Source organism: Myxine glutinosa, chromosome 12 (assembly GCF_964187855.1).
Source record: "Myxine glutinosa chromosome 12, kmMyxGlut1.1, whole genome shotgun sequence".
Lineage (NCBI taxonomy): Eukaryota > Metazoa > Chordata > Myxini > Myxiniformes > Myxinidae > Myxine > Myxine glutinosa.
Window position 1 is genome coordinate 14,065,907 of NC_136272.1, and position 12,100 is coordinate 14,078,006.

At 46.5% G+C, this 12,100-nt stretch overlaps 1 protein-coding gene across 1 annotated transcript in view; it reads right to left on the reverse strand.

Moving 5' to 3' along the window:
• Nucleotides 1–6,727: 6,727 nt before the first annotated feature.
• LOC137417994 (uncharacterized) overlaps nt 6,728–12,100 on the reverse strand; it is a 117,027-nt gene continuing 111,654 nt past the window's right edge. Inside the window, exon 9 of the mRNA XM_078766487.1 lies at nt 6,728–6,773. Within this exon, the coding sequence (XP_078622613.1) occupies nt 6,760–6,773 (14 nt within the window). The 3' untranslated portion in view covers nt 6,728–6,759. The remainder of the gene's footprint in view (nt 6,774–12,100) is intronic.

Below are 12,100 nucleotides of genomic sequence, written 5' to 3' on the forward strand. Positions count from 1 at the left end.
TTGCAATATGCGCTACCAAATTCGACCAGTCATTAAATTATACGCATGCACCAGCGTCTTTTTGTCTTTCAGTTCTGGTCTTGTCCTTTGTTTTGCGACGCATCATGCTTCATCAACTGATTACATATAATGTATGGACGTGAATGTTATTTCTGTTAATGTTAATCTTAATTCATTAATGTTATTTATTAATGTTAATTCTGGGTGGCAGAGGGATAATTTGAAACGGGCTTGGTCGGTAGGGGAAGTCCGAGTGTATGCGCATGCGCTTTTCAAAAAGGCACCCCAACAACAAGAACAACAACGCGGTCCTCTCATAGAGATGCTCGTCGCAGCTAAAAACTCAAAAAAGGAAGTGTTAGGACAGGAGTGGTGTGCGACGACATGTTGTGTATATTACATCGCCTTGTGGGAATACTTCCGCTCTAGCAGGGAACATGGCCTTAAAATGCATGTTGTTGTTGTTGTGTTGTGGGAATACTTGAAGAAAAAAAATTCTAGAGTGTACATAATCATTAGCTCATAGAAGAGAAGCATCACGACAAACGTCTTTTATAAGTTCCGAAATATATTACAACAAATTATCATGTAGAGCTGTAGGAATTGAACGTGAAAGATTAAAAAGGGTCTCCTTACTCCTGTTCGGTATCATCTCCATCGCTCCATATGGAGGAGCCAGGATTCCTGCCAAGTATTGTCGATATTTCTGCAAACATGATGCAAGAACACAAATGAATGTGGTTTCTTAAGCAGACAAAGTGCTATACGATTCCAATGTAATGATTTGTTTTGAAGTATTCTTTCTTCTACATTATGTAGTCCATATAAATAGGGCTACGGAGTGTGGGATCTGCCTTAAGTGGACCCATAAATGGGAAGGAGTCAGATATTGATGAGCTGGCAGGGCATGACCAAGGTGGGATCAAAGGACAGGAAGTTTGTTTTACAAGTGGAAATACCAACTGGTTTTCTACAAAGCCCTGTGAAAGTTTGGTGTCTCCATCTGCAATTATTGCCATAGACCTGTTGGGTGGCCTGCTTGCCAGTCCTGCCTTTTCCCATTGGGTAGTTTGGACCAAAAAGTGGATGCACGTCTAACCCAGGTTTCCACCAAAAGGTAGATGTACGTTTAACCCAGGTTTATACCAAAAGGTGGATGCACGTTTAACCCAGGATTATACCAAAAGGTGGATGCACGTTTCACCCAGGATTATACCAACAGGTGGATGCACATTTAAACCAGTATTATACCAAAAGGTGGATGCACGTTTAATCCAGGATTATACCAAAAGGTGGATGCACATTTAAACCAGGATTATACCAAAAGGTGGATGCATGTTTAACCCAGGTTTCCACCAAAAGGTAGATGCACGTCTAACCCAGGTTTCCACCAAAAGGTAGATGCACGTCTAACCCAGGTTTCCACCATAAGGTGGATGCACGTTTAAACCCAGGTTTATACCAAAAGGTGGATGCACATTTAACCCAGGTTTCCACCATAAGGTGGATGCACGTTTAAACCCAGGTTTATACCAAAAGGTGGATGCAAATTTAACCCAGGATTATACCAAAAGGTGGATGCACATTTAACCCAGATTTGGACAAAAATGTGGATGCACGTCTAACCCAGGTTTCCACCAAAAGGTGGATGCACGTTTAACCCAGGCTTATACCAAAAGATGGATGCACATTTAACCCAGGTTTCCACCAAAAGGTGGAAGCACATTTACCGCAGGATTATACCAAAAGGTGGATGCACATTTAACCCAGGATTACACCAAAAGGTGGATGCACATTTAACCCAGGATTATACCAAAAGGTGGATGCACATTTAACCCAGGATTATACCAAAAGGTGGATGCACATTTAACCCAGGATTATACCAAAAGGTGGATGCACGTTTAACCCAGGATTATACCAAAAGGTGGATGCACGTTTAACCCAGGATTATACCAAAAGGTGGATGAACATTTAACCCAGGATTATACCAAAAGGTGGATGCACATTTAACCCAGGATTATACCAAAAGGTGGATGCACATTTAACCCAGGTTTCCACCAAAAGGAGGATGCGCATTTAACCCAGGATTATACCATAAGGTGGATGCACATTTAACCCAGGATTATACCAAAAGGTGGATGCACATTTAACCCAGGATTATACCAAAACGTGGATGCACATTTAACCCAGGTTTCCACAAAAAGGAGGATGCGCATTTAACCCAGGATTATACCAAAAGGTGGATGCACGTTTAACCCAGGATTATACCAAAAAGTGGATGCACATTTACCCCCAGGATTATACCAAAAGGTGGATGCACATTTAACCCAGATTTGGACAAAAATGTGGATGCACGTCTAACCCAGGTTTCCACCAAAAGGTGGATGCACGTTTAACCCAGGCTTATACCAAAAGATGGATGCACATTTAACCCAGGTTTCCACCAAAAGGTGGAAGCACATTTACCGCAGGATTATACCAAAAGGTGGATGCACATTTAACCCAGGATTACACCAAAAGGTGGATGCACATTTAACCCAGGATTATACCAAAAGGTGGATGCACATTTAACCCAGGATTATACCAAAAGGTGGATGCACATTTAACCCAGGATTATACCAAAAGGTGGATGCACGTTTAACCCAGGATTATACCAAAAGGTGGATGCACGTTTAACCCAGGATTATACCAAAAGGTGGATGAACATTTAACCCAGGATTATACCAAAAGGTGGATGCACATTTAACCAAGGTTTCCAACAAAAGGAGGATGCGCATTTAACCCAGGATTATACCAAAAGGTGGATGCACATTTAACCCAGGATTACACCAAAAGGTGGATGCACATTTAACCCAGGATTATACCAAAAGGTGGATGCACATTTAACCCAGGATTATACCAAAAGGTGGATGCACATTTAACCCAGGATTATACCAAAAGGTGGATGCACGTTTAACCCAGGATTATACCAAAAGGTGGATGCACGTTTAACCCAGGATTATACCAAAAGGTGGATGAACATTTAACCCAGGATTATACCAAAAGGTGGATGCACATTTAACCCAGGTTTCCACCAAAAGGAGGATGCGCATTTAACCCAGGATTATACCATAAGGTGGATGCACATTTAACCCAGGATTATACCAAAAGGTGGATGCACATTTAACCCAGGATTATACCAAAACGTGGATGCACATTTAACCCAGGTTTCCACAAAAAGGAGGATGCGCATTTAACCCAGGATTATACCAAAAGGTGGATGCACGTTTAACCCAGGATTATACCAAAAAGTGGATGCACATTTACCCCAGGATTATACCAAAAGGTGGATGCACATTTAACCCAGGATTATACCAAAAGGTGGATGCACATTTAACCCAGGATTATACCAAAAGGTGGATGCACATTTAACCCAGGATTATACCAAAAGGTGGATGCACATTTAACCCAGGATTATACCAAAAGGTGGATGCACATTTAACCCAGGATTATACCAAAAGGTGGATGCACGTTTAACCCAGGATTATACCAAAAGGTGGATGCACATTTAACCCAGGATTATACCAAAAGGTGGATGCACATTTAACCCAGGATTATACCAAAATGTGGATGCACATTTACCCCCAGGATTATACCAAAAGGTGGATGCACATTTACCCCAGGATTATACCAATAGGTGGATGCACATTTAACCCAGGATTATACCAAAATGTGGATGCACATTTAACCCAGGTTTGGACCAAAATGTGGATGCACATTTAACCCAGGATTATACCAAAAGATGGATGCACATTTACCCCAGGATTATACCAAAAGGTGGATGCACATTTAACCCAGGATTATACCAAAAGGTGGATGCACATTTAACCCAGGATTATACCAAAAGGTGGATGCACATTTAACCCAGGATTATACCAAAAGGTGGATGCACATTTAACCCAGGATTTTACCAAAAGGTAGATGCACATTTAACCCAGGATTATACCAAAAGGTGGATGAACATTTATCCCAGGATTATACCAAAAGATGGATGCACATTTAACCCAGGATGATACAATAAGGTGGATGCACATTTAACCAAGGTTTCCACCAAAAGGAGGATGCGCATTTAACCCAGGATTATACCAAAAGGAGGATGCACATTTAACCCAGGATTATACCATAAGGTGGATGCACATTTAACCCAGGTTTCCACCAAAAGGAGGATGCGCATTTAACCCAGGATTATACCAAAAGGAGGATGCGCATTTAAACCAGGATTATACCAAAAGGTGGATGCACATTTACCCCAGGATTATACCAAAAGGTGGATGCACATTTAACCCAGGATTATACCAAAATGTGGATGCACATTTAACCCAGGTTTGGACCAAAATGTGGATGCACATTTAACCCAGGATTATACCAAAAGATGGATGCACATTTACCCCAGGATTATACCAAAAGGTGGATGCACATTTAACCCAGGATTATACCAAAAGGTGGATGCACATTTAACCCAGGATTATACCAAAAGGAGGATGCGCATTTAAACCAGGATTATACCAAAAGGTGGATGCACATTTACCCCAGGATTATACCAAAAGGTGGATGCACATTTACCCCAGGATTATACCAATAGGTGGATGCACATTTATCCCAGGATTATACCAAAATGTGGATACACATTTAACCCAGGATTATACCAAAAGATGGATGCACATTTACCCCAGGATTATACCAAAAGGTGGTGCACATTTAACCCAGGATTATACCAAAATGTGGATACACATTTAACCCAGGATTATACCAAAAGATGGATGCACATTTAACCCAGGATTATACCAAAAGATGGATGCACATTTACCCCAGGATTATACCAAAAGGTGGATGCACATTTAACCCAGGATTATACCAAAAGGTGGATGCACGTTTAACCCAGGATTATACCAAAAGGTGGATGCACATTTACCCCAGGATTATACCAAAAGGTGGATGCACATTTAACCCAGGATTATACCAAAAGACCACTCCATATTCTACCAATCCAACTGCTCTCTCCCTCCCACTCCATATTCTACCAATCCCACTGCTCTCTCCCTTCCACTCCATACTTCACTCGACCAATCCCACTGCTCTCTCCCTCCCACTCCATATTCTACCAATCCCACTGCTCTCTCCCTCCCACTCCATATTCTACCAATCCCACTGCTCTCTCCCTCCCACTCCATATTCTACCAATCCCACTGCTCTCTCCCTCCCACTCCATATTCTACCAATCCCACTGCTCTCTCCCTCCCACTCCATATTCTACCAATCCCACTGCTCTCTCCCTCCCACTCCATATTCTACCAATCCCACTGCTCTCTCCCTCCCACTCCATACTTCACTCGACCAATCCCACTGCTCTCTCCCTCCCACTCCATATTCTACCAATCCAACTGCTCTCTCCCTCCCACTCCATATTCTACCAATCCCACTGCTCTCTCCCTTCCACTCCATATTTCACTCGACCAATCCCACTGCTCTCTCCCTCCCACTCCATATTCGACCAATCCCACTGCTCTCTCCCTTCCACTCCATACTTCACTCGACCAATCCCACTGCTCTCTCCCTCCCACTCCATATTCTACCAATCCCACTGCTCTCTCCCTTCCACTCCATACTTTACTCGACCAATCCCACTGCTCTCTCCCTCCCACTCCATATTCGATCAATCCCACTGCTCTCTCCCTTCCACTCCATACGTCACTCGACCAATCCCACTGCTCTCTCCCTCCCACTCCATATTCGACCAATCCCACTGCTCTCTCCATTCCACTCCACACTCGACCAATCCCACTGCTCTCTCCCTCCCGCTCCATATTCGACCAATCCCACTGCTCTCTCCCTCCCGCTCCATATTCGACCAATCCCACTGCTCTCTCCCTCCCACTCCATATTCTACCAATCCCACTGCTCTCTCCCTTCCACTCCATACTTCACTCGACCAATCCCACTGCTCTCTCCCTCCCACTCCATATTCTACCAATCCCACTGCTCTCTCCCTCCCACTCCATATTCTACCAATCCCACTGCTCTCTCCCTCCCACTCCATACAGAGAGACTGAGCTGTCGCCCGCAGACAGGGAGACTGAGCGGGACAGGGAGACTGAGCGGGACAGGGAGACTGAGCGGGACAGGGAGACTGAGCGGGACAGGGAGACTGAGCGGGACAGAGAGACTGAGCGGGACAGGGAGACTGAGCGGGACAGGGAGACTGAGCGGGACAGGGAGACGGAGCGGGACAGGGAGCCGGAGCGGGACAGGGAGACGGAGCGGGACAGGGAGACGGGGCGGCACAGGGAGACGGAGCTTTTTCACGTGTACTTACTTGTACACGGGTACTTACTTTTTCACGTGACTAATTTTGGGAATGCTCCTCACCGTGAATGGAACATCCATCTTTGGGAATGCTCCTCACCATGAATTGAACATCCATCTTTGGGAATGCTCCTGACGGTGAATGGAACATCCATCTTTGGGAATAAACCAATAAACCAACAAAGCTCGGTCAGGGACTGTCGCCCGCACCTTTGGAGGCAGGATATAGTGCATTATTAATTTATGATATATAATGACGCTCGATTTTGGTGCACTGTTCGTGCCTTCAACCCGTATGACAGCCGCACATGACACTTACAGTTTCAGTGTGCCCGAGGACTACGACTGACGACTGACGTGACGAGTGACGAGTGACTAGCCAAAGGGTGGTTCTTCTTCTTCTTCTTCCTCTTGGGGTCAACTTCCTGGATCTGGAACGGGAAGTGATATTTTTTTCTTTTATTCTTTCCTTTACCCTGTGGATGGTCCATCGATTTTATATATAATTATAAACCGAAGGGTTATATATATATATATATATATATATATATATATATAAGTCCTTAAGGGTCAACGAGATTATTTAAATATCCTTCAAAAAAACAACAACATTTCATTTTATGGCCGTTGAATGTGACGTCACGACAAGGAACGGTGGACGATTTCAAATGCATAAATTCGCTTTTCAGTGATTAATTATTGATTAATTGGTTTGGATTCAAAAGGGTGGAGGCCCGGGTGCCCGGGGCGTCCGCCCGGACGTCTTTAGCGTGAGGCTCATTTTCCGCGGCGCAACACCTGCGGGGGCCCAGGGTCGAGGATTCGAACCTTTGCCGTTTACAGCTCTCGAGTACGCATCGTTGATACGTCATCGTGGCCCGCCTTAGCCCGGTGCACCACGACGCCTCCACCGATTGGAGTTCACTTGGAACATGCATTTAACCCCCATGTGATTGATCTAGTTAGGCAGCTTAGCAATAATTTCTGGGGGAACGACTTTACAAAACTACCATTTTTATTTTCGTGCTTATGGACCAAACTTTTACAAATAACACTGCATGTGATAGTCAGGTGGCTTAGCAACAATTTTTAGGCGTAATGTTACAAGCCGGACAAAAGTCCCAAATTTGGTATGGAGCTTCGTTTGGACCTATCAATTGATTTTAGCCGAGGAGCCATCCTGACCGTTTCAGATTTTCCAAGATGTTGGCCAAAATTCAAAATGCCACCAGCAAAACTGAAATATCATATATCTCTGGCTGTAGAAGTCACAGATAGACAAATGAGGTATCAAATCAGGGGTTTTTGAGGTCAGTGAAACTGATTCAGGGAAAGGTACATTTCATATGTCACTTATTTTCGAGATGACGTCCAAAATCCAATATGGCCACCAAGGAAAATCATACTATAATGCAAGGACTTGAAAAGTTTGTTCGCCTAAGGCTCAGGCATCGAAGGATGGATTAACTTGACACTTTGCACACCTATAGATATCGTTTTAGTGGGGCGGCTTAGCCCAAATATTCAAAAGAATTGTGCATTTTGTGATACAAGCACCAAATTTGGCACACTAGTAGACTATCATATTATGAAAAGATCTGGATATTGGGCCATCTCAGATTCAGAGATTTGATTTTTGCAAGATTTGCAGATTTTGCAAGCTGAGATTGCAACGCCAGGGACGGCCGACTCCTTCCTACGAGCTGCCCACGTCACCCGCACAAGAAGAGCTCATCAAATCACTGCAGCGGCACTGCACATCCTGCAACACCGTGCGTATGAACGCCACTGTATGACATATGCTGATGATGCAGAAGACCTGCCTGAGTTCGAAGACTGGTGTCACCAGAGAGGAGAAGACATTCCCAACTTTCAGTACTGGGCAACTGTGCTGGAACTAGAGATGTTGGTACTGGTCTACGTGCGTTCTCTGCGGCAGGCTTCATTCACGACGTACCTTGATGCCCTGACGGAACTGGTCCCATGGTTCCATGCCTTAGACCACACACACTATGCCAGGTGTGTCCCTGTTCACCTGAGGGACACGGTTGCACTCCCAATGAAGCACCCAGATGTAGCCAGAGAATTCAGGGCTGGCAACTTCACTGTACAGAAGACGAAGAAGGTGTTCTCTTCGATCCCAATCGAATCGAAATCTTGCAAAAATCAAATCTCTGAATCTGAGATGGCCCAATATCCAGATCTTTTCATAATATTGTTACAGACGCGGTTGTGGATGTTGGTCTACCGAGCGGTTTGGTATGACCGCGCCTGCACGTTTACCCGATTATACTCGAACGTTGACTAAGTCGCGCTATGCTAAATCAATGATGGAAAAGGACACAACGGCTGGGATTAAAATGACACGACACCAAGGGTTCAGTTCTCAAGACCTCCGGAGGAGGTTATAATATTGCGGAAGGTCAGATTACAGGAATGAGAGGGACAGCATAGAAAGACAGGCACTTAGACACACTCTTATATTAGCCCCGACAGACGACAGATAAACGGGACAAAACTGACTCACACGGGGATTGATGGCAAGGAAAGCGGGTAGTCGATGGCTCAAGGTGCACTCTTGGCTCAAGGACAGAATCGACCCGCTCCGGTCCAGAGATGCGGGAGGCCTCACTCAGCGCTCGAAGGTCGTGACTTGTCTTCTTCAGTCGGGGGCGCATCTCACGTCACGTCCGGTAAGTGGCTGCGTATATCCGGCGGGGAGTGACACGCCCTCGGCTCGTTAGCTCCGCCCCAGATGGAATCGGCCCGTTGCTTCTCATTGGGTGCGTGCGGGGGGGTTACCGGCTCTGCCCTTGACGAGGGGCTGACAGGGAGCCCCTTCGTGGTAACCCCGTCGGAGCGCATGGTCATGGCGGCTAACCGAGCCGGTGTGAGGACGCACACTCCCCCGCGCCGCGCCGCCCCCATCTCCTCTGTTGTTGTAGTTGTAGTTGTTGTTGTAGTTGTTGTTGTTGTTGTTGTAGTTGTTGTTGTTGTTGTTGTTGTAGTTGTTGTAGTTGTTGTTGTTGTTTCATGGGGAAGATGGGAGGAGGTAAGGGGAGGTCCTAAACTCACTACTGGTGCCATACGATCACATTCTGGTGCAACGAAGAGTCAGAATTAATGGAAACGAGTCCTTAACTGACATAGACTAAGAATAACTAGCAAGATGTCCCATAGTTGTCTACGTGAGATGCGGTGAACCTGGGCACGACATTTAATGGGGGAAAAAGGGGTAGGTCGGTTCTACAGAGTGTTATTTACAGGCAATGGGACTAGGGAATGGGGGATTGGGGATAGTTGGGGAGTATTGGGGAAATAGGGGAGTATTTACAAGCGGATATTGAGGCCAAGTCCCATATCCGCAACATTGCACCCTTCTCTACCCTCGGGGCGTCCCGACCCGATAAATTTTTACCTATTTTAGTGTGGCACTCAGATGTAGTTCCCTCTACTATTAACTCTACCCTGAGTGCGACAGTTTTACAGATATTCACAAATGAGTAAATATGTCCCCCTGCGACGTTGCACCCTTCTCCTCACAGAAACACACCCACAGGATAACCGAATCCGGAAAGAATTCGCAAACTAAACATACAGCCGGTAGGGAGCATTATTTACACAAGACTACGCTGATATTTACACTACGATCCAGGACCTGTTTTTGGAGGAACACATGCAGATGTTATGCATAGAGAGAGCACGCATGCCAGCATCGATACACCAACCCACGAGTGCTCTGTGGCCTTATGGCCTTTAATAATGTGCAGAGCACCCCTTCCAAGCATCAAAAGCACCACCCCATAACACAGTCAGCACCATCCGGTGCACCAATAAAGTGTTTATAAATCACCGGTGGTGTCGCAGCCGGCCGATGTTCTGCCGCTGGTCTTGCCTTCGTGTGGTGCACTTGGTGTTCTTGCCTCTTTCAAAAAAATAAAGAAAGGCGCCAACCGCGCCCATTTCTGTATTGTGGCCGTCAGGGGGCCAACTATAAGTGGTTCACCTTGTATGGCATAGGTGCCACGTTGACCCATAGGTCCATCCACGGGTGGTGCTTGGCCGCAAAAGAACTGCGGTCCATTGTGGGTGGCCACCAACATTGCGGTCCATATGGTGTATCGATCCAGGCAGCAAGCAGCGAAAGTGCAGGCCCACAACTGCGTAGCCAGCACCTCTCTCTCCTCTCTCTCTACCCCAAAGCCAGATCCTCAGAGGTGGGAGACGAAAGAAGCAGACAAGTGAGTAAGGTGGTAAGGGCGCAAAAGTGCACGCAATGTAAGGTAATGCACACTGGGGGCACATGGGAACCAGGTGAGACAGGTACGTTCCTACCGTACGCCCCCCCCCCCCCACCAGGTAACCTACATGGCCCCTCCCTTACCCCTTACTGTATCCACAAAACACAACACTACCCATAAACATCTACTTTACAAATCAACAAACGTCCCTACTGTCTTCCCCGTTCCTCCCATATACCAAATTCGTCTTCTCTCCCTCCTAACCAATCAAATTTGCCATTTTCAACTCATCAAAATTTGCCATTACCAATTCATCATCAGTCCCTCCTAGGGAGGGAGAGATGGAATCACCCCAATGTCTCATCCACGTCGTGATGCGTCTCACCAATCCACACAGCAATTCTCATTTCCTGCACACAGAACAAAGAAAACACAGGTGTGGAGTCATCATCATCACCACAGGTAAGTGGCTGCGTATGGTGCGACAGGTTCATCAATCCTAACTATTTCCTAAATGACTTTAACAACTTTACACTACCCGGGGTCTTTCTCCGGCCAAACCATTGGCCCTCTTACACTATGGGTTCTAAAAACCAATTCCCATTGGCCAAACTGTGGTGCTTTTCAATTTGGGGTCTCACTCCCCCGATTCATCTCCCGGTGCCCTCGCACAATTTCTGGGCTGTGGCGTGTACCTCTCCCAGTGGGTCTACCCACCTGCACACCTCCACCACTGCAGTTGCCTCCGAGCTTACCTGCTCCTTACCCTAACCTAACTACCTGGGGAAGGCCCTCTGGCGCTCTCCCCACTCGGTGCCCTCTCTGGCACTGGGCTGCCCGATCCACACCCGGGATCCTCAGGCACCCACTCACAACTATCGGCTCCCAGAGCCCACCTGCGGCCTCACCTGGCCGACATCCTCACAGTGGTGGAGTGCCCAACCAACTACACACACTAACAGGCTACACGCCCAGCCATTTCCACAACACTAATGCACCCATCCAAATACCATTCTGTCACCCGCACCACAGATGCCAATATCCAACCACAATTTACCTATACCCTCTACCTAACACTTACACTACCCGCCCCGGGTACTCGTGAAAGGGGTCCACTCTTCCCCCATCCACACCTTCGCACCATGCACACCACTCCGTACCAATTACTCCAACTCTCTCCACACACCTTTACTTGCACACCTGTGCTCTCACACCTGGTGCCACCTGCACCCTTCTCTCCCCAAGCGCATTCGCGCTGATCCACAACACTCACTACTCACACACTGCTCCACACACCTGTCCAGTTGCACACCTGTGCAATCACACCTGTTCAATTCTCACACAGCATCATCTCACCTAACTACTCCCCTCTGAAACTTGCGCTTCCCAGTCGTCCCTTTAAACTATTGCGCTCCCACGTCATTATCATCCACACTAATCTACCTGCGTCCCCACTACAGGTATCAGTCACTAACTAAACTTAACGTCACCTAATGTCATCTTCGCTAGATCCCTAC